We start from the raw sequence: 24,414 nt of genomic DNA on the forward strand, positions 1-24,414 counted from the left end.
CTGACCCAGTCTGTAATACCTACATGTCTCAACCTGACCCTGAACCAGTCTGTAATACCTACATGTCTCAACCTGACCCTGAACCAGTCTGTAATACCTACATGTCTCAACCTGACCCTGAACCAGTCTGTAATACCTACATGTCTCAACCTGACCCAGTCTGTAATACCTACATATCTCAAACTGACCCTGAACCAGTCTGTAATACCTACATGTCTCAACCTGACCCTGAACCAGTCTGTAATACCTACATGTCTCAACCTGACCCTGAACCAGTCTGTAATACCTACATGTCTCAACCTGACCCTGAACCAGTCTGTAATACCTACATGTCTCAACCTCTCCTTCACCCAGTCTGTAATACCTACATGTCTCAACCTGACCCAGTCTGTAATACCTACATGTCTCAAACTCTCCTTCACCCAGTCTGTAATACCTACATGTCTCAACCTCTCCTTCACCCAGTCTGTAATACCTACATGTCTCAACCTGACCCTGACCCAGTCTGTAATACCTACATGTCTCAACCTGACCCGGTCTGTAATACCTACATGTCTCAACCTGACCCTGAACCAGTCTGTAATACCTACATGTCTCAACCTGACCCTGACCCAGTCTGTAATACCTACATGTCTCAACCTGACCCTGAACCAGTCTGTAATACCTACATGTCTCAACCTGACCCTGAACCAGTCTGTAATACCTACATGTCTCAACCTGACCCTGAACCAGTCTGTAATACCTACATGTCTCAACCTGACCCTGAACCTGTCTGTAATACCTACATGTCTCAACCTGACCCAGTCTGTAATACCTAGATGTCTCAACCTCACCCTGACCCAGTCTGTAATACCTACATGTCTCAACCTGACCCAGTCTGTAATACCTACATGTCTCAACCTCTCCTTCACACAGTCTGTAATACCTACATGTCTCAACCTGACGCTGAACCAGTCTGTAATACCTACATGTCTCTCCCTGACCCAGTCTGTAATACCTACATGTCTCTCCCTGACCCAGTCTGTAATACCTACATGTCTCAACCTGACCCAGTCTGTAATACCTACATGTCTCTCCCTGACCCAGTCTGTAATACCTACATGTCTCAACCTGACCCAGTCTGTAATACCTACATGTCTCAACCTGACCCTGAACCAGTCTGTAATACCTACATGTCTCAACCTGACCCTGAACCAGTCTGTAATACCTACATGTCTCAACCTGACCCTGAACCAGTCTGTAATACCTACATGTCTCAACCTGACCCAGTCTGTAATACCTACATATCTCAAACTGACCCTGAACCAGTCTGTAATACCTACATGTCTCAACCTGACCCTGAACCAGTCTGTAATACCTACATGTCTCAACCTGACCCTGACCCAGTCTGTAATACCTACATGTCTCTCCCTGACCCAGTCTGTAATACCTACATATCTCAACCTGACCCTGAACCAGTCTGTAATACCTACATGTCTCAACCTGACCCTAAACCAGTCTGTAATACCTACATGCCTCAACCTGACCCAGTCTGTAATACCTACATGTCTCAACCTGACCCTGACCCAGTCTGTAATACCTACATGTCTCTCCCTGACCCAGTCTGTAATACCTACATGTCTCAACCTCACCCTGACCCAGTCTGTAATACCTACATGTCTCAACCTCACCCTGACCCAGTCTGTAATACCTACATGTCTCAACCTGACCCAGTCTGTAATACCTACATGTCTCAACCTCTCCTTCACCCAGTCTGTAATACCTACATGTCTCAACCTGACCCAGTCTGTAATACCTACATGTCTCAAACTCTCCTTCACCCAGTCTGTAATACCTACATGTCTCAACCTCTCCTTCACCCAGTCTGTAATACCTACATGTCTCAACCTCTCCCTGACCCAGTCTGTAATACCTACATGTCTCAACCTCTCCTTCACCCAGTCTGTAATACCTAAATGTCTCAACCTGGCCCAGTCTGTAATACCTACATGTCTCAACCTCTCCTTCACCCAGTCTGTAATACCTACATGTCTCAACCTGACCCAGTCTGTAATACCTACATGTCTCAACCTGACCCAGTCTGTAATACCTACATGTCTCTCCCTGACCCAGTCTGTAATACCTACATGTTTCAACCTGACCCAGTCTGTAATACCTACATGTCTCAACCTGACCCTGACCCAGTCTGTAATACCTACATGTCTCTCCCTGACCCAGTCTGTAATACCTACAAGTCTCAACCTGACCCAGTCTGTAATACCTACATGTCTCAACCTCTCCTTCACCCAGTCTGTAATACCTACATGTCTCAACCTCTCCCTGACCCAGTCTGTAATACCTAAATGTCTCAACCTCTCCTTCACCCAGTCTGTAATACCTACATGTCTCAACCTCTCCTTCACCCAGTCTGTAATACCTACATGTCTCAACCTCTCCCTGACCCAGTCTGTAATACCTACATGTCTCAACCTCTCCTTCACCCAGTCTGTAATACCTACATGTCTCAACCTGACCCAGTCTGTAATACCTACATGTCTCAACCTCTCCTTCACCCAGTCTGTAATACCTACATGTTTCAACCTGACCCAGTCTGTAATACCTACATGTCTCAACCTCTCCCTGACCCAGTCTGTAATACCTACATGTAATACCTCCTGTAGACTAGCCTAGTCATGAAGACTAGCCTAGTCCTGTAGACTAGCCTAGTCATGTAGGCTAGCCTAGTAATGTAGACTAGCCTAGTCCTGTACACTAGCCTAGTAATGTAGACTAGCCTAGTCCTGTAGACTAGCCTAGTCATGTAGACTAGCCTAGTCATGTAGACTAGCCTAGTCATGTAGACTAGCCTAGTCATGTAGGCTAGCCTAGTCATGTAGACTAGCCTAGTCCTGTCCTCGCTGCTATCCATAATAATCTAATGTAGTAGACTACCCACACAGCCTAGTCCTGTAGACTAGCCCAGTCATGTAGACTAGCCATGTAGACTACCCACACACTGGACTCTACCCAACACACTGGACTCTACCCACACACGGGACTCTACCCACACACTGGACTCTACCCACACACTGGACTCTACCCACAGACAGGACTCTACTGGACTCTACCCAACACACTGGACTCTACCCACACACTGGACTCTACCCACAGACAGGACTCTACCCACACACTGGACTCTACCCACACACTGGACTTTACCCACACACTGGACTCTACCCAACACACTGGACTCTACCCACACACTGGACTCTACCCACAGACAGGACTCTACCCACACACTGGACTCTACCCACACACTGGACTCTACCCGCACACTGGACTCTACCCAACACACTGGACTCTACCCACACACTGGACTCTACCCACACACTGGACTCTACCCACACACTGGACTCTACCCACAGACAGGACTCTACTGGACTCTACCCAACACACTGGACTCTACCCACACACTGGACTCTACCCACAGACAGGACTCTACCCACACACTGGACTCTACCCACACACTGGACTTTACCCACACACTGGACTCTACCCAACACACTGGACTCTACCCACACACTGGACTCTACCCACAGACAGGACTCTACCCACACACTGGACTCTACCCACACACTGGACTCTACCCACACACTGGACTCTACCCAACACACTGGACTCTACCCAACACACTGGACTCTACCCAACACACTGGACTCTACCCAACACACTGGACTCTACCCACACACTGGACTCTACCCAACACACTCACACATACTACAGTGAACAAAAATATAAACGCAACATGTGTTGGTCCCATGTTTCTCGAGCTGAAATAAAAGATATCAGAAATGTTCCATACGCACAAAAAAGCAAATTGTTTACATCCCTTTTTAGCGAGCATTTATCATTTGCCAAGATAATCCATCCACCTCACAGGTGTGGCATATCAAGAAGCTGATTAAACGGCATGATCATTACACAGGTGGGCTGTGGCGGTGTTGACATTTTGTCAGCCGGTGATTGTCAAGCCAATAACTGCCAGTCTCCTGTCTTCCACACACAGCCTACAACCCACTGATGCAGACCTTTGGGACATCTACATTTTAAAAAGTAAAATAAATCCATGTAAAATAGCCTACACCTTCACAATAAATCCATTTAATTATTTTAGACAGGTCTAAAGAAGCATTATATGAAGGAAATGTAGTCTATTTCAGAAGAATAGAATAACATACTCTGAGTTGTCCTTATGTTAGGTCCTGATCTGGCTATGCCATATGAGCATGGAATACACTAGTTCATTTAGTAAACTGCCTGTTACTTTGGACCAGAAGCCAGGATATGCATATAATTGGTACCATTGCATAGAACACACTTTCAAGTTTGTATAAATGTTTAAACAATGTATGAGACTATAACACGATTGCTAAGGTAGGAGAAAATCCAAAGAAAACCCAATCCGGAAAGTTTTTTGGGGGGAGAGCCCATGCTCTTCCAATGGAACATATAGGGTCATATCCAAATCCAGCTCCCAGATTGCAATTCCTATGGCTTCCACTAGGTGTCAACAGTCTTTGTTCAAGGTTTCAGGCTTGTTTCTTCCCAAACGAGGAAGAATTTTGAGTTTTAGTACTGGGAGTTAGATTTGGAAATCAGTCTGTGTGCGTGACGAAGAGGACGAAGAGGACGAAGAGGACGAAGAGGACGCGCACCTGCTTATTTTGCTTTTCTATTGAACATACTTCTTCCCGTATAAAATATTATAATTTAATTACATTTTAAGGTACCTGAGGATTAAATAGAAATGTATTTTGACATGTGTCAAAAAGCTTTTGGGATATAAAATAAGTATTTTATCTAACACAACGACAAGGTTGTAGCTGGGACCCTTTGGATTGCAAATCAGAGGAAGATTTTCAAAATGTAAGTGAATATTTAATCGCTATTTGTGATTTTATGAAGCCTGTGCTGGTTGAAAAATATTTTGATATGGGGTGCTGTCCTCAATCTCATGGCATAGCCCATTGTAAATTGGACAATGCAGTTAGATGAACAAGACTTTTAGATTTGAACCGATATAAGACACTTGTATGTACCTAAATGTTTAATATCCATACATTTTATGATTATTTATTTGAATTGCGTGCCCTCCAATGTTACCGGAAGTTGTCGACAGGTGTCCCGCTGGCAGGACGCCTAGATCTAAGGCTGCATGATGCGACTAATGATGATTTGAAAAAAAGTTGCATGACATCTAACTTGCTTTGTAATATACCCCCCTGGTAAAATCAGACAGGAATCACATCAACAACACAGCGCCCTGGTAAAAGCAAAAAAGCAAGTAAAAAAAAATACAAAAATAAACGTAATTTTTTTAAAAATATATAAATTAGATATATAAAAATAATAACAATTAAACAAAGAGTCAGGCCATACCTGAGAGCCAGGCATCGATATCACCGCTTCTGTGAACACGATGAATGCTAACCCAGTACCAGACGCACTCTGTAGGGAGGATGGAGAGAGATGGAAACAAGACAACCAATTAGCTTCTTTTATGCAGCGATGGTAGGTTGAATAACAAGAAAACTTGATTCAACCTACGTTTGTCCTGAGGTCGTTTTTTTTTGTTGCCCTGAGGTAGTTAAATTCCTGAGTATAGTACCTGATCCAAGAAGGTTTGCAGGTCGCATGTCTTCAGTTTGAGATCGGATACTCTAGATGGATGTGTCCCATTTAAAGAGTCAAACCACTGCTCGTAGTTTTCAACCGTTATGTTCATGTCGCTAATATCAAACTCATTGGTCAGTGCTAAGATGTTACTGTAAGTTACAAGAGAAACATATTGGTCATTTGCTTTGGTTGAGTTTGCATCTGTTTTTCCAGAGGATATCAAACACACAAGGTAGAATATAAAGGTTTAACAACTTGACTGCAAACTAATTTCATGATTTAGCAAATGTTGCCAAATAAACGTCCATTTTATCACACCTACCCATTCAGACAGGTGACATAGTTTGTGTGGGCCTTGAATCCCAGGATGGCAAAGATGGGGATGGAGGCATAGATAGATGTAGCACTGTTTATAACCCCCACTAAAACAGCATCCTTTTCACAGTTATTCCTTACCAAACACACAGACAACAAAAAAACAAAGTCAAGTGAATGCAAATTATTGGTCAATGGTGAAACAGCGAGAGAGGCTTGTCAAGGGAGGTGAACGATGTGGCAAATTAAAAGCCTTGGGGGACGACTGACATGCTGGACCCATAAAGGTTGATGTTACTAATAATGATTGACCACCGAGCTCACTTCTGGCTGTTGTAACTGGAGAATGAGATGAGTCCACCAAAGGCCACTGACAGAGAGAAGAAGATCTGAGTGGCAGCATCCAGCCATACCTGGGGGTTCTTCAGGATCTCCCACTGATGAGACACACAGACAGAAACACATATTGTAGGTTGTCACGTTACTCTTCCTCTGTCTCTCTCTAGGTCTCTTTTTTCTCTCGGTCTCTCTCACACACAGGTCTCTTTTTCTCTTGGTCTCTTTTTTCTCTCGTTCTCTCTCACACACAGGTCTCTTTTTCTCTCGGTCTCTTTTTCTCTCGGTCTCTCTCACACACAGGTCTCTTTTTCTCTCGGTCTCTTTTTCCCTCGGTCTCTCTCACACACAAACGGAAGTCCCTTTATCACCCTTTTTTTACACTGATCTTAACTTGTTTTTGTACATAATATTTCCACCAGCATTTCCTGACCAGCAATAGCTTTTGGACATCAGAAGAGGAATACAAAAACTTGATTTGGATGAAGAGTTCTACTTCCACGAGTTGACAGATGTCCTGCTCATTCCGGACCTTAAACCTCGGGACTCGAAGAGGAAGAGACGGTGCATCTGGAACCCTTGATAAAACTACGTCGGTGATAAACTGCCTCTGAACGTACTAATCACTGGAGAATATATATAGATTTTATATTTGAGATTCTTCAAACTAGCCACCCTTTGCCTTGATGACAGCTTTGGGAACTCTTGGCATTCTCTCAACCAGCTTCATGAGGTAGTCACCTGCAATAAATTTCAATTAACAGGTGTGCCTTCTTAAAAGTTAATTTGTGGAATTTCTTTCCTTAATATGTTTGAGCCAATCAATTGCGTTGTGACAACTTTGGGTTGGTATACAGAAAATAGCCCTGTTTGGTAAAAGACCAAGTCAATATTATGGCAAGAACAGCTCAAATAAGCAAAGAGAAACGACAGTCAGTCATTACTTTAAGACATGAAGGTCAGTCAATATGGAAAACATCCAGAACTTTTAAAGTTTCTTCAAGGGCAATTGCAAAAACAATTAAGCGCTATGATGAAACTGAGGATACATTCATTAGAGTGAACTGGGTCTCATGAGGACCGCCACAGGAAAGGAAGACCCAGAGTTACCTCTGCTGCAGAGGATGAGTTCATTAGAGTTACCTGGCTCTCATGAGGACCACCACAGGAAAGGAAGACCCAGAGTTACCTCTGCTGCAGAGGATAAGTTCATTAGAGTTACCAGCCTCAGAAATTGCAGCCCAAATAAATGTTTCACAGAGTTCAAGGGGTTAGGTTATGGTATGGGCTGGCAGGCAGGCAGGCAGGCAGGCAGGCAGGCAGAAGTGAAACACAATTGCATTTTATCAATGGGAACTTGAACGCACAGAGATACCATGATGAGATCCTGAGGCCCATTGTTGTGCCATTCGTCCACCGTCATCACCTCATGTTTCAGCATGATAATGCACTGCCCCATGTCGCAAGGATCTACACACAATTTTCAGCTTTACAATTCCTGGAAGCTGAAAATGTCCCAGTTCTTCAATCGCCCACATACTCACCAGACATGTCACCCATTGAGCATGGTGGTCACAACAGACACTGACTGGTTTTCAGATCCACACCCCTACCTTATTTTCTTAAGGTATCTGTAACCAACAGATGCATATCTGTATTCTCAGTCATGTGAAACCCATAGATTAGGACCTAATGAATTTATTTCAATTGACTGATTTCCTTAAAAATGTCAGTCTCTCGATGTGCAAAACTGATAGAGACATACCCCAAGCGACTTACAGCTGTAATCGCAGCAAAAGGTGGCGCTACAAAGTATTAAGTTAAGGGGGCTGAATAATTTTGCACGATTTGTTAAAAAAGTTTGAAATATCCAATAAATGTCGTTCCACTTCATGATTGTGTCCCACTTGTTGTTGATTCTTCACAAAAAAATACAGTTTTATATCTTTATGTTTGAAGCCTGAAATGTGGCAAAAGGTCGCAAAGTTCAAGGGGGCCGAATACTTTCGCAAGGCACTGTATCTGTTCAGTGTCCAGTCGTGGCCAAAAGTTTTGAGAATGACACAAATATTAATTTCCACAAAGTCTGCTGCTTCAATGTCTTTAGATATTTTTGTCAGATGTTACTATGGAATACTGAAGTATAATTACAAAGCATTTCATAAGTGTCAAAAGGCTTTTATTGACAATTACATAAAGTTGATGCAAAGACTCAATATTTGCAGTGTTGACCCTTCTTTTTCAAGACCTCTGCGATCCGCCCTGGCATGCTGTCAATTAACTTCTGGGCCACATCCTGACTGATGGCAGCCCCTTCTTGCATAATCAATGCTCGGAGATTGTCAGAATTTGTGGGGTTTTGTTTGTCCACCCACTTCTTGAGGATTGACCACAAGTTCTCAATGGGATTAAGGTCTGGGGAATTTCCTGGCCATGGACCCAAAATATCAATTTTTGTTCCCCGAGCCACTTAGTTATCACTTTTGCCTTATGGCAAGGTGCTCCATCATGCTGGAAAAGCCATTGTTCGTCACCAAACTGTTCCTGGATGGTTGGGAGAAGTTGCTCTTGGAGGATGTGTTGGTACCATTCTTTATTCATGGCTGTGTTCTTAGGCAAAATTGTGAGTGAGGCCACTCCCTTGGCTGACAAGCAACCCCACGCATGAATGGTCTCAGGATGCTTTACTGTTGGCATGACACAAGACTGATGGTAGCGCTCACCTTGTCTTCTCCGGACAAGCTTTTTTTCCGGATGACCCAAACAATCGGAAAGGGGATTCATCAGAGAAAGTGACTTTACCCCAGTCCTCAGCAGTCCAATCTCTGTACCTTTTGCAGAATATCAGTCTGTCCCTGATGTTTTCCTGGAGATAAGTGGCTTCTTTGATGCCCTTCTTGACACCAGGCCATCCTCCAAAAGTCTTTGCCTCACTGTGCATGCAGATGCACTCACACCTGCCTGATGCCATTCCTGAGCAAGCTCTGTACTGGTGGTGCCCCGATCCCACAGCTGAATCAACTTTAGACGACGGTCATGGCGCTTGCTGGACTTTCTTGGGCACCCTGAAGCCTCTTTCACAACAATTGAACCGCTCTCCTTGAAGTTCTTGATGATCCGATAAATGGTTGATTTATGTGCAATCTTACTGGCAGCAATATCCTTGCCTGTGAAGCCCTTTTTGTGCAAAGCAATGATGATGCCACGTGTTTCCTTGTAGATAACCATGGTTGACAGAGAAAGAACAATGATTCCAAGCACCACCCTCCTTTCGAAGCTTCCAGTCTGTTATTCGAACTCAATCAGCATGACAGAGTGATCTCCAGCCTTGTCCTCGTCAACACTCACACCTGTGTTAACGAGAGAATCACTGGCATGATGTCAGCTGGTCCTTTTGTGGCAGGGCTGAAATGCAGTGGAAATGTTTTGTTTTTTTGGGGGGGGGAATTCAGTTCATTTACAGGGCAAAGAGGGACTTTGCAATTAATTGCAATTCATCTGATCACTCTTCATAACATTCTGGATTTTATGCAAATTGCCATCATACAAACTGAGGCAGCAGACTTTGTGAAAATTTATATTTGTGTCATTCTCGGAACTTTTGGCCACGACTGTAGTCGTACTGTATAGTGTAATTAACTCGTACATATCGACTCAGTACTGGCGCCTCGTGTTTATAGCCAAGTAATTGTTAATCAACAGTATTTATTCCTTGTCTTTCTATGATTTCTCTCTACATTGTTGGGAAGAGCCTGTAAGTAAGCATTTTAATGTTAGTCTACACCTGTTGTGTACAAAAGCATGTGACAAAATGAATAACATTTGACTGGCTACTTGCCTATATGTTTGATAGTAATCGCTCAAGTCTGCAAGTGTTTTTGGGCAAAATGTGAATTGAGACACACTCAACGTCCCAACTGCTATTTGTCAATATTCCGAAATGTCTCCTTGACATGTCCTGTAGCATGACTAGATATGAAACATAGGCCCTCGGGCAGACACAGATAGATAGAAAGTGAAACATTTGTAAAAGCAAAATGACATCTCTACTCCTGCACAAAATATTTGCAAGTGTTTCGTTGATTTCATCAGCTGATTTAGCTTATTGTAGCCTTATAAGCTCAGTGGCTGTAGCCTGCCTGCTAGCTAGCTAGCTTCACTAACACACAAAACAATGTAAAGTTAGCTAAGGATGTTTGGCACTGATGAACAGCATGTGGCTTGTCACTTATCTACGATAGTATGACAGCTTGATGATGAAGCAGTCATTCCGTACTTCAGCATGTTTGCCAAGCACACAATCGCTACATTGTAATGTTGGGTCAGCTAAGGGCACAGCAGAGTAGACTCTGTATTGTACTGACTCGGGCCAGAGCAGGCCGTTTGCTGCTTCATTAATGTTCATGTGATAAAATAATAAAATAATGTTACTACAGTAGCTAGCTAGCTAGCTAATAGAAGGAACATTGTCATTTAGTGTTCCACTAGCTGGTAAGCTTCTCTTTTGTTTCATATAAAGTGGCAGGCTCAGGCTTAGCAAGCTAATGGACATGTTTTTTTGTGTACATGATCAAACTTAAAAAATACACTAAACTCCAATCGCGTGACTAAGACCTCCTATGCAAATTAAAAAGGACGCGGTGGAGCAACTAGCGTTTGAGATTGACTCGAGTGTCCAAGTGATCAGGCAGACAGACCTACAGACAGACAGACAGACAGACAGACACAGGACTTACGTCAGGTGTGAACAAGTAGATCAGACCTTCATATGCTCCAGGTAGGGTCAGGGCTCTCACCAGAAAGATGGTTAGTACCAGGTAGGGGAACGTTGCTGTGACGTACACAGCCTGTGATAAGACAGGTGATGAAAAGGTATATATATATATTTTAAGCCGCTTGCACACTGCCACAACAAACTAAAACAAAGATAAACATTCTAAAGTTGACAGATGTTGGCTACTTTTAGAATATTGTGTTGTAGAACAGCTGACAGGGCATTCAGATCTAAAAGACGTGACTTAGGGTTGAGACCTTTTCCATGGTTTGGGTGCCTCTTTACAATAATGTGATGTACCTTTGAAACAAAGTTGCCAGTTGGTTGAAGCAAACTAGTATCATGAAATACATGCATCAGAAATGGGGAACACTTTTGTTTAATTTGTCAGATAAATATCAGCAAGCTAGGGCTGCCTAACTGTAGTAAAATAGCTAGCTAGCTAGCTGTCTGCTTGGCTAAACACAGGTCGTCAGCACACTGTTCTCTGGCTAAACAGATCAATCTCGTCTCAAGTCTATAGCTTAAGACTTAAATCTTGGTAACTCCAGCAGCCGATATGAGACATTCTAAAAACTAGAGGTTTCAGATTGAGCAAACTTTGTTCTAAAATTGCATGAAATCATCTTGGCTGAAATTGTTCCGAGCTTTAAAATGCAACACACTGTCTGCATCTCACCCCGGTCCTAGCTTTTCCCCCCCAGAGGTAAAATGTCTGCATCTCACCTTGCCGATGGTCTCGATCCCCCTGACAAAACAGATGTAAACGATAGACCAGGCGGTAGCTAAGCTGACCACCATCCACCACTGTAGAGAGCCACTGGTCTCCATGTTAGGAGTGATGTTCAGGGTCTGACGGTACCAGAAGTAGTTGACCGGCGTGCTTTCTACACACTCCTCCACGTACCCTGGTTCAAATTATCATTGAAAGGAATGGAGTAAGAATAGTCGGAAGAGTTGAAGTCGGAAGTTTACATAAACCTTAGCCAAATACATTTAAACTCACTGTTCAACAATTCCTGACATTTAATCCAAATACAAGTACAAAGTCCCTGTCTTAAGCCAGTTAGGATCAAAGCTTTACTTTAAGAATGTGAAATGTCAGAATAATAGTAGAGAGAATGATTTATTTCAGCTTTTATTTATTTCATCACATACCCAGTGGGTCAGAAGTTTACATACCCTCAATTAGTATTTGGTAGCATTGCCTTTAAATTGTTTATCTTGGGTCAAACGTTTCGGGTAGCCTTCCACAAGCTTCCCACAAAAAGTTGGGTGAATTTTTGGCCCATTCCTCTTGACAGAGCTGGTGTAACTGAGTCAGGTTTGTAGGCCTCTTTGCTCGCACACACTTTTTGAGTTCTGCCCACAAGTTTTCTCTAGGATTGAGGTCAGGGCTTTGTGATGGCCACTCCAATACCTTGACTTTGTTGTCCTTCAGCCATTTTGCCACAACTTTGGAAATATGCTAAGGGTCATTGTCCATTTGGAAGACCCATTTGCGACCAAAATGTAACTTGGGAGCAATTTCCAAACACCTGAAGGTACCACGTTCATCTGTACAAACAATAGTACGCAAGTATAAACACCATGGGATCAAGCAGCCGTCATACCGCTCAGGAAGAAGACGTGTTCTGTCTCTTAGAGATGAGCGTACTTTGGTGCGAAAAGTGCAAATCAATGATGTCTTGAGATGTTGCTTCAATATATCCATATAATTTTCATTCGTCATGCATTCTATTTTTTGAAACGCACCAGTCCCTTCTGCAGCAAAGCACCCCCACAACATGATGCTGCCACCCCCATGCTTCACGGTTGGGATGGTGTTCTTTGGCGTGCAAGCCTCCCCCCTTTTCCTCCAAACATAACAATGCTCATTATGGTCAAACAGTTGTACTTTTGTTTCATCAGACCAGAGGACATTTCTCCAAAAAGTACGATCTTTGTGTCCCTATGTGCAGTTGCAAACTGTAGTCTGGCTTTTTTATGGCGGTTTTGGAGCGGTATCTTCTTCCTTGCTGAGCGCCCTTTCAGGTTATGTCGATATAGGGCTCGTTTTACTGTGGATATAGATACTGTTGTTTGCTGTTGTTCTGGGATTGATTTGCACTTTTCGCACCAAAGTACGCTCATCTCTAAGAGACAGAACACGTCTTCTTCCTGAGCGGTATGACGGCTGCTTGATCCCATGGTGTTTATACTTGCGTACTATTGTTTGTACAGATGAACGTGGTACCTTCAGGTGTTTGGAAATTGCTCCCAAGTATGAACCAGACTTGTGGAGGTCTACGAATGGTTTTCTGAGGTCTTGGCTGATTTCTTTAGATTTTCCCATGAATCAAGCAAAGAGGCACTGAGTTTGAAGGTAGGCCTTGAAATACATCCACAGCTACACCTCCAAAGGACTCAAATTATGTCAATCAGCCTATCAGAAGCTTCTAAAGCCATGACATAATTTTCTGGAATTTTCCAAGCTGTTTAAAGGCACAGTCCACTTAATGTATGTAAACTTCTGACCCACTGGAATTGTGATCTGTAAACGAGTGTAAATAAAATTGCGTAATGTGTAATGCACAAAGTAGATGTCCTAACCGACTTGCCAAAACTAAAGTTTGTTAACAAGAAATATGTGGAGTGGTTGAAAAACTAGTTTTCATGACTCCAACCTAAGTGTACATAAACTTCCGACATCAACTGTAGCGCTTTTCTACCAGTTGATGTTCTCAAAGCGCTTCATACCTGTGTTGTTGTGGTTGAGGGGACATTGGCTCCAGGGCAGGGGTTCCTGGAAGGAGTTGAAGAGGTACCAGAGGACCCAGGCCACGATAGTGTTGTAGAACAGACTCACACAGAAGGACACCAGCATTGAGGCTACACCTGATGGACATGGGATAGTAGTTCAGAAACACCAAACAGCAGCTAGTCGAGGATGTTTCCTATCTGGGTGTTAGTTTTGGCCACCCACCTACTCCCGAGAAGAAAAAAAACCTGCACTTTTAATTTATTGACTCCAATTAAATAATTGATTTAACCAACGTTTCAACAGCTAAGCTGTCTTCAGCAGGGTTTCATCACCTACCTACTCCTCCCAGGTAGGGTGATATGGAGTTCCAGACTCCGATGCTGCCCATGCGGAGCCTCTGTCCTATAGCCAGCTCCAAGTAGAGCAGAGGCAGACCCTGAAACACCAGGGCTATCAGGTAGGGGATCAGAAACGCACCTGGGGAAGGAGATGTTCAATAGATGTTCAACTAACTGTCAACAATCTAATTATCCATTAACCCTAAACTTAAACCCTGGAACCTTATAGGCTAGTTACTTACTTTACTCATGAACACCCTACAAATTCTCATTATATGTACATATTTCTTTCTTATGTGATATATTGGTCTCCATATAGTTTTACATTGTAATGGATTCGGGTAGGGTTCGAATAAGTTAATAAGGATTAGCCCCTTTTTTCAATTTTCCCAAATTTAACTGCCTGTAACTCAGGCCCTGAAGCAAGGACATGCATATTCTTTGTACCATTTGAAAGAAACACCTTGAATTTTATGGAAATGTGAAAGGAATGTTGGAGAATATAACACAATAGATCTGGTAAAAGATTATACAAAGAAAAAATGAACCGTTCTTTTGTATTTTTTTTGTACCATCATCTTTGAAATGCGAGAGAAAGGCCATAATGTAATATTCCAGCCCAGGTGCATTTCAGGTTTTTGGCCACTTGATGGCATCAGTGTATATGTGCAAAGTTGTAGACTGATCCAAAGAATCATTGCATTTCTTTTCAAAATGTTGTATCAAGACCACCCAAATGTGCCTAATTTGTTTATTAATAACTTTTCATGTTCAAAATTGTGCACTCTCCTCAAACAATAGCATGGTATTATTTCACTGTAATAGCTACTGTAAATTGAACAGTGCAGTTAGATTAACAAGATATGATATGTCTATGTCCTGGGAAATGTTCTTGTTATTTACAACCTCATGCTAATCGCATTGGCCATTTTAGAGTCAGATCCTCCTCAGTCTGATGTTTCCTAAAAAAGTATATTCATCTATGCATTGTCACTTTACCCCTACCTACATGTACAAATTAGCTCAACTAACCTGTACTGCCGCACATTGACTCGGCACCGGTACCTCCTGTATATAGCCTCGTTATTGTTATTTTATTGTGTTACTTTTTATGTGTATTTGGTAAACATTTTCTCAACTCTTTCTTGACCTGCATTGTTGGTTAAAGGCTTGTAAGTAAGCATTTCATGGTAAGGTCTACCTACACCTGTTGTATTCAGCATTTCACTGTAAGGTCTACTACACCTGTTGTATTCAGCATTTCATGGTAAGGTCTACTACACCTGTTGTATTCAGCATTTCACTGTGAGGTCTACTACACCTGTTGTATTCAGCATTTCACTGTGAGGTCTACTACACCTGTTGTATTCAGCATTTCACTGTGAGGTCTACTACACCTGTTGTATTCAGCATTTCACTGTAAGGTCTACTACACCTGTTGTATTCAGCATTTCACTGTGAGGTCTACTACACCTGTTGTATTCAGCATTTCACTGTGAGGTCTACTACACCTGTTGTATTCAGCATTTCACTGTGAGGTCTACTACACCTGTTGTATTCAGCATTTCACTGTAAGGTCTACTACACCTGTTGTATTCAGCATTTCACTGTGAGGTCTACTACACCTGTTGTATTCAGCATTTCACTGTAAGGTCTACTACACCTGTTGTATTCAGCATTTCACTGTAAGGTCTACTACACCTGTTGTATTCAGCATTTCACTGTAAGGTCTACTACACCTGTTGAAGTCGGCATTTCACTGTAAGGTCTACTACACCTGTTGAAGTCGGCATTTCACTGTAAGGTCTACCTACACCTGTTGTATTCAGCATTTCACTGTAAGGTCTACTACACCTGTTGTATTCAGCATTTCACTGTAAGGTCTACTACACCTGTTGTATTCAGCATTTCACTGTAAGGTCTACCTACACCTGTTGTATTCAGCATTTCACTGTAAGGTCTACTACACCTGTTGTATTCAGCATTTCACTGTGAGGTCTACTACACCTGTTGTATTCAGCATTTCACTGTAAGGTCTACTACACCTGTTGTATTCAGCATTTCACTGTAAGGTCTACTACACCTGTTGTATTCAGCATTTCACTGTAAGGTCTACTACACCTGTTGTATTCAGCATTTCACTGTAAGGTCTACTACACCTGTTGTATTCAGCATTTCACTGTGAGGTCTACTACACCTGTTGTATTCAGCATTTCACTGTAAGGTCTACTACACCTGTTGTATTCAGCATTTCACTGTGAGGTCTACTACACCTGTTGTATTCAGCATTTCACTGTAAGGTCTACTACACCTGTTGTATTCACCAGTTCACTGTGAGGTCTACTACACCTGTTGTATTCAGCATTTCACTGTAAGGTCTACTACACCTGTTGTATTCAGCATTTCACTGTAAGGTCTACTACACCTGTTGTATTCAGCATTTCACTGTGAGGTCTACTACACCTGTTGTATTCACCAGTTCACTGTGAGGTCTACTACACCTGTTGTATTCAGCATTTCACTGTGAGGTCTACTACACCTGTTGTATTCAGCATTTCACTGTAAGGTCTACTACACCTGTTGTATTCAGCATTTCACTGTAAGGTCTACTACACCTGTTGTATTCAGCATTTCACTGTGAGGTCTACTACACCTGTTGTATTCAGCAAATTTGACAAATAAAGTTTGATTTGATTTTCACTTTTTTTATTCTTTCAAAGAGCAAAATAGCATTTTTATTAGTTAAAAACTAAAAACGACAACATAACACATTATTATTTTGTTTAGTCAGTTCTTAAAGAAACATGAAACCAAGAAAATGTATTTCAAAAGAACAGAATAGTTGTTTTGTTTCATTATGTTCTGTGCTTATAGACAATAAGCTGCTGTGAGTTCTCACTTGTGGAATGCATGGAATTGCAGTTATTCTCCACATGTGATATTTTGAAAAAAGATCCCAATCTGCTCAATTTTGAGAATTGTTTGGCAAATGTTGGTATTTTTTGAAACTTTACTATTTTCTCTTTCTGATAGGTTATATAAATCAAAACGTCTAGGGTGGAGCATCAGTCAAAAGCACTGCACCACAGTGCTGAGGCGCCACAACAGCCTGAGGTTCGATCCCAGCCTGTGTCACAACCGGCCGTGACCGGGAGCCCCATAGAATGGCGCACAATTGGCCTAGCGCTGTACGGGGTAGGGCAGGGTTTGGACGGTGGGACTTTCCTTGGCTCATCGTGGTCTAGTGACTCCTTGTGACAAGGCCGGGCGCCTGCAAGCTGACCCCGATCATCAGTCGAACGGTGTTTCCTCTGACACGTTGGTGTGGCTGACATCCGGGTCCAGCAGGCGGTGTGATAAGAAGTAGGTGGCTAGGCGGGTTTCAGAGGACCCATGACTCGACCTTCGTCTCTCCCAATTAATAAAATAGCTACCGGACAATTTACATTGACCCCCCCCAGACATTTCAAACAACTTTCCTAATCCAACTTTGGGTATTTTTTAATGTAAATAATCGATAAAATTTAAGATGGAATAAACTGTGTTCAATAGCGGATTTTTAAAAAAGTGGAGCGAGCTTTCGGGTCACGCACCCCAACCACAACAGTACACTACACTCGACCCTCGTTCTGAACTGGCCTACTTCTTCATTTCTCAAAGGAAAAACATCAACCAATTTCTAAAGACTGGTGACATCCAGTGGAAGTGATAGGAACTGCAAGCAAGTGCCTTAGAAATCTCGATCCCCAAAGAAAAGCCATTAAAAAGAGTGACCTCAAACATTTTGTTTTCCTGGATGGTTTGTCCTCGGGGTTTCGCCTGCCAAATAAGTTTAACAGTTTTAGAAACTTTAGAGTGTTTTATATCCAAATCTACCAATTATATGCATATCCTAGCTTCTGGGCCTGAGTAGTAGGCAGTTTACTTTGGGCACACTTTTCATCCGGACATGAAAATAGTGCATCCTAGCCTTAAGAATTTATTAATGGCTTTTCTTAGGGATAGCCCCCTTTTTTAAAATATATTTTCGCCTAAAATGACATACCCAAATTTAACTGCCTGACCTCAAGGATATGCATATTCTTGGTACCATTTGAAAGGAAACACTTTTAAGTTTGTGGAAATCTGAATTGAAGGTAGGAGAATATAACACAATAGATATGGTAGAAGAAAATAAAAAAACATTTTTTTTTGTATTTACTTTCTACCACCATCTTTGAAATGCAACAAAAGTCCCACACAACAGGGTCCCAGTTCTAGCCATCACTCTGGTTGTAATTCCGATGGTGTCCGCAAGAGGGCAGCAGTGCATGTGCAAAGTTTCAGACTGATAACTTGAAGTATGAGCAAGTTACATGACATTTAGTGTGAAGTCACCCAGCCACATTTGGGCAAATCGTGAAGGACACAGTGTAACTGACAGTTAGACTTACAGGTTATGTCGTTGTCTTTTGTTTGAATTGTTTACGTGTCCGCTGTGCGGGGGAAATGATAATACAAGCGGAACTACGTAGGTAATACTGTTGTAACGGGGATCCTTATTGTAGCAACACACTTTTGGAGGGAAGGCAATCCTGCGCTGCGTTAGCTAAGTTTTCATGTCATCGGGTGTAGTTCATAAAGGTTGAAGAGTGTATGTTAGGATGAAGTGTGAATTCATGCCAGGAATAATAAGTGTGAAGTTTGATTTCCTCCCTTCTGTAATAAGCAGCCAATGAGGTACAGTATTTTTACAGTTTATTCTGAACCCGTTATAACGCCGGTTAAACTGTTATGTATGTAAGCACTTCAGAGTTATACCAAGCTAATAAGTCACTCGTAAGATAAGGTTGTTAGAGTGTGCTTAACTGTATTTTTCATTTACTTTATAGTTCTCACGGAAGGTGATAATTCTGACTAAAACTACAGAATAAAGCCGCCAGTTAAAATCAAGGAACGGTTATGCTCGTGGTTACTGAAGGGAGCTACACACAGAGCCTATGAGATTAGAAGCCTGATGTTGTAGGAGAGCCTATGAGAATAGAAGCCTGATGTTGTAGGAGAGCCTATGAGATTAGAAGCCTGATGTTGTAGGAGAGCCTATGAGAATAGAAGCCTGATGTTACAGGAGAGCCTATGAGAATAGAAGCCTGGTGTTGTATGGATGGCATATTATAGATAACACTTCTAAGCCACAATCGTGCAGTTTCTGTTCATTACATATTCAGATATATAAACCGAGTAGATAATGTTTAACTACTGTCAGTTCCTCTGTATCCTCAAACATGATCTAGTTGGTCTGCACAGTACATATTGATGCAACATGGACAGAAATCACAAGATTGAGGCTTGAAGATTTTATCTAAGAGATGAAGATGTTAGGAGTTATCTCTGATACCATAATAAAATAATCTTCGAATACACCATTAAAAACATGGAGTTAAAATGTTAAATTGAGAGGAAGTTTTAACATGAACAAAATTGTAGTGGAAAAACAAAACAAAAGATGTGTAAAAGCATCTATACCCCCTCCGTAAATCTGGCAGAGGTAGGGGAAGCGCCACACGTTGCCCACTCCAACAGCGAAGCCAATGCAGGTCAGCAGGTACTCTGCCTTGTTGTTCCACTTGGGTCTCTCCTCTCCCCCCTTGCTGTCCTCCATACCTTCCTCTGGCATCTCAACAGTAGTTTTTAGCTCAGTAGTAGATCAACCTTCTGGTTTTCAGTTTAGTCCAGTGTGTTCTAGCCCGAGGTTCTAGCACTCTGAACCAACGCTTATTCTGTAGAGGGAACACAGATATTCTGTTGTCCACTTGAATTCACTGGTTGGGTGTTGGTATCTTTACTCCAGTGTCTGATCTGAAGCACATGGTTAATGTGTGAGGGCGCTCTACGAGTCTCCTGTGTTTTTTCCTTGTCCACTGTAGTTTTCCAGTAGAGGTGTTCAGTCGGTGCAGCCGATGTGAAATGGGCCACCTAGTTAGCAGTGCACTGGGAAGGTTACATCCGTGACCTCACCCGTTCTAAGACCCAGAAGCAGTTGTTTCCCTTTGCTTTTGTGGAGTGACAGGTAAAGATGTTTCGTGGTCGTTGTCGATGTGTTCAGAGGGTCCCTGGTTGAGCCCAGCTTGGGGCAAGGAAAGAGACAGAAAACAACATAGTTGCATAAGGGTCACGGGGTCCAAGTCAAAAGTGGCAGTGTAAAGTCGCAGTAAAGTCGCAGTAGCTCATTTGGGTTAATGGTCAATGTGTGAAAAGGTCTCCAGTGTTTTCCCATGTCCTTGTAGTTTTCCAGTAGCCTCCTTGTCAGACCCTTGGTGGTGTGTAGTGTGAAGATTCCTTTAAACCACCACTTCGATAGAGCTACGACAGGAAGTGACTTTTTTGTTTCGTAGCAGGTTAGGAGAACTTATGCAGCAGGTTAGGTTAAATAACATAGCCGGTCAAGAGAATTAGGTTAAGGTTAGGAAAAGGGTTAGGGTTTAGCGAAAATGCTCTCCTAACCTGCTACAAAAAGGTCACTTCCGGTCATAGGTGTATCGAAGTGGTGCCGTGTAGTATTGTCTTTACAGGCGAGAGGCCCGCTTGGTAGACAATAAATAGCCATGTTACAAATGACCACAGTGGTAATATCAGCACTGATGTGAGAGCAAAGTTAGTGCTAATTATTCATTTAGCACACAAATTGGGGTTAATGGTTAAATTTGACTTTGTTATTAGAAAGCAAAAACCATAGTTCATTTTAGCTCTCATAAGCAGCGTGGTTTCAGACTAGCTGGGTGGTTTCAGACTAGCTGGGTGGTTTCAGACTAGCTGGGTGGTTTCAGACTAGCACGAGTCAGACAGGCTACCCAAAACACCTGAGGACTTCAAGGCCATCCGGGCCTAGTCGAGAATCTCAGCCCCCTCCTCCAATAAACACTGCAGTGTTCCAGGGATTCTGCAAAGACCAGCACAGGTAGGAAGGAGCCTTGTTGCATCTGTTTATATATGGACATTTAGTATTTGTTTTAATATTCTGTTTTGGCTCTACCTTATTTTTTTTTATACCAATGTACTTTAAAGCAAGTGGAAATAGTACCAGGTGTAATTTATAGTCGTAGAGTGGTCGTGGTTGGTTTATTTGACCATCCCAGGTTATGGTCTAACTAGGGATGCAGTGATGATGCGGGCTGAGGTTTGGCAGATCATTGACTTGGCACAAACAACCTGATTAGAACACATCTCTTTCACAAAATCATTTGAGAGAGAGAGAGAGAGAGAGAGAGAGAGAGAGCAAAACATCATTACATTGATATAAAACAGTAGAGAGATAAGGATCATAAAAGTCTCTCTTTAACATGGCATGTAAAAAATCTATAAAGATTGAATGTGAAGTCAACAAGACAAAACCTCCTCCCATCTCTATCTTTGGACTTTGTCCTGTTGATTCATCGCATAAAGAGTGTCATATTTCGTTCTTTCTAGCATTTGCCATGACAACAGACAGGACAGAGGAGTTAGCTAGCTAAAGTGCCATGACAACGGACAGAACAGAGGAGTTAGGTAGCTAAAGTGCCATGACAACGGACAGGACAGAGGAGTTAGCTAGCTAAAGTGCCATGACAACGGACAGAACAGAGGAGTTAGCTAGCTAAAGTGCCATGACAACAGACAGAGGAGTTAGATAGCTAAAGTGCCATGACAACGGACAGGACAGAGGAGTTAGCTAGCTAAAGTGCCATGACAACAGACAGGACAGAGGAGTTAGCTAGCTAAAGTGCCATGACAACAGACAGAGGAGTTAGCTAGCTAAAGTGCCATGACAACAGACAAGACAGAGGAGTTAAGTAGCTAAAGTGCCATGACAACAGACAGGACAGAGGAGTTAGCTAGCTAATGTGCCATGACAACAGACAGAGGAGTTAGCTAGCTAAAGTGCCATGACAACAGACAGGACAGAGGAGTTAGCTAGCTAAAGTGCCATGACAACAGACAGAGGAGTTAGCTAGCTAATGTGCCATGACAACAGACAGAGGAGTTAGCTAGCTAATGTGCCATGACAACAGACAGAGGAGTTAGCTAGCTAAAGTGCCATGACAACAGACAGGACAGAGGAGTTAGCTAGCTAATGTGCCATGACAACAGACAGAGGAGTTAGCTAGCTAAAGTGCCATGACAACAGACAGGACAGAGGAGTTAGCTAGCTAAAGTGCCATGACAACAGACAGGACAGAGGAGTTAGGTAGCTAAAGTGCCATGACAACGGACAGGAAAAAGGAGTTAGGTAGCTAAAGTGCCATGGCAACAGACAGGACAGAGGAGTTAGGGAGCTAAAATGCCATGACAACAGACAGAGGAGTTAGCTAGCTAAAGTGCCATGACAACGGACAGGACAGAGGAGTTAGCTAGCTAAAGTGCCATGACAACAGATAGGATAGAGGAGTTAGCTAGCTAACGTGCCATGACAACAGAAAGGACAGGGGAGTTAGGTAGCTAAAGTGACATGACAACAGACAGAGGAGTTAGCTAGCTAAAGTGCCATGACAACGGACAGGACAGAGGAGTTAGCTAGCTAAAGTGCCATGACAACAGACAGAGGAGTTAGATAGCTAAAGTGCCATGACAACGGACAGGACAGAGGAGTTAGCTAGCTAAAGTGCCATGACAACAGACAGGACAGAGGAGTTAGGTAGCTAAAGTGCCATGACAACCGATAGGACAGAGGAGTTAGCTAGCTAATGTGCCATGACAACAGACAGAACAGAGGAGTTAGCTAGCTAAAGTGCCATGACAACAGATAGGACAGAGGAGTTAGCTAGCTAACGTGCGATGACAACAGACAGGACAGAGGAGTTAGGTAGCTAAAGTGCCATGACAACGGACAGGACAGAGGAGTTAGCTAGCTAAAGTGCCATGGCAACAGACAGAGGAGTTAGGTAGCTAAAGTTCCATGACCGTGCTTCTACACCTGCATTGTTTGCTGTTTGGGGTTTTAGGCTGGGTTTCTGTACAGCACTTTGAGATATCAGCTGATGTACGAAGGGCTATATAAATACATTTGATTTGATTTGATTTGATGACAACAGACAGAGGAGTTAGCTAGCTAAAGTGCCATGACAACGGACAGGACAGAGGAGTTAGCTAGCTAAAGTGCCATGACAACAGACAGAGGAGTTAGCTAGCTAAAGTGCCATGACAACAGACAGGACAGAGGAGTTAGCTAGCTAAAGTGCCATGACAACAGACAGGACAGAGGAGTTAGCTAGCTAAAATGCCATAACAACGGACGGGACAGAGGAGTTAGCTAGCTAAAGTGCCATGACAACAGACAGGACAGAGGAGTTAGCTAGTGTTAGGGTGGTGTCAATAGAATCTGGCATCAGGACAGAAGGTGACACGGAGTCACCGAGAATCTTCTATGTCTTTATTATTAGTCAAGCAATAAATGGTCAATGCAATTTTCATATATACGGGTTCACTGTAACACCACACAGGACAGAACAGAGAACTGACTAGTTCCTGACAAAGTTCTTCTAATGTACTCTGATAGAAGTAGTTCCCGCTTCTGAGCTGGCCTATCAGAGTAGAGGCTGAGCGTGGTTTAGACTCACTCAGCCTATCGTTGGCGCACAGGCTGGTCCCAGCCCCCAGGCGCTCCCGTTAGCAGGTGTAGTTGTTGCTGGGCAGAATATCTTATGAGCCCACACCTCTGTTTCCCGTTATTGCCGAGTTTGAGTTCTAACAAAAGACAGTCTGTAGTTTGCTACACGACGTTCTGTATGTGTCCCCCACAACTCATGATAACTGCCTACACCCAAGGTTAGCCATAGCCTTCCTGCTAGTCACACAGTGTGTTGCACACTTTTATTATAGCTTCAGCTTAAACCAAATCTGAATAGCAAAACATCTTTTCAACCCTCACGAACCCCCTTTTCACACCCATTAGGGTGTGAATAAAAATTCAGCAATGAATCATAGAAAAGCCACAATGTTCAATATACCTTCATGTTCTCCATTCGATCCCACTATGTACTAGAACTTAAAACCCTCATTTCAAAAGAGAACAACAATAATAATAATAATTAAATAGATAAACGCTTTTTTGATTCCCCCTTTTGACAACCCCATTATCCTTTATTTCAATGGTCACAACATAGTAATATGTTAATAGCATTTCGTGAAAATAATAAATAGTTTATTATTAATTTTTGTATTTGTATTTTTTATTTTTACAGAAAAACATAAAAAAATCAACAAATTATATGCTTTTTGTCTCCCCCTTTTGACACCCA

General features: G+C 42.5%; 1 protein-coding gene across 3 annotated transcripts in view; it reads right to left on the bottom strand.

The window, feature by feature from the left end:
• LOC109903312 (sodium-dependent neutral amino acid transporter B(0)AT3) overlaps positions 1–20,381 on the bottom strand; it is a 35,450-nt gene extending 15,069 nt beyond the window's left edge. Inside the window, exons 1-9 of one of the 3 annotated variants that reach the window (XM_031789100.1) lie at positions 19,667–20,376; positions 14,160–14,300; positions 13,820–13,957; positions 11,807–11,988; positions 11,043–11,153; positions 6,295–6,407; positions 5,978–6,106; positions 5,648–5,804; positions 5,419–5,487 (exon numbers count right to left, since the gene is read on the bottom strand). In XM_031789100.1, the coding sequence (XP_031644960.1) occupies positions 5,419–5,487; positions 5,648–5,804; positions 5,978–6,106; positions 6,295–6,407; positions 11,043–11,153; positions 11,807–11,988; positions 13,820–13,957; positions 14,160–14,300; positions 19,667–19,817 (1,191 nt within the window). In that variant the 5' untranslated portion in view covers positions 19,818–20,376. Of the gene's footprint in view, positions 1–5,418; positions 5,488–5,647; positions 5,805–5,977; positions 6,107–6,294; positions 6,408–11,042; positions 11,154–11,806; positions 11,989–13,819; positions 13,958–14,159; positions 14,301–19,666 lie in introns of all 3 variants that reach the window. The other 2 variants (XM_031789099.1, XM_031789101.1) reach the window with 2 other exon arrangements.
• Positions 20,382–24,414: the final 4,033 nt, after the last annotated feature.

Source organism: Oncorhynchus kisutch, linkage group LG14, assembly GCF_002021735.2.
Source record: "Oncorhynchus kisutch isolate 150728-3 linkage group LG14, Okis_V2, whole genome shotgun sequence".
Lineage (NCBI taxonomy): Eukaryota > Metazoa > Chordata > Actinopteri > Salmoniformes > Salmonidae > Oncorhynchus > Oncorhynchus kisutch.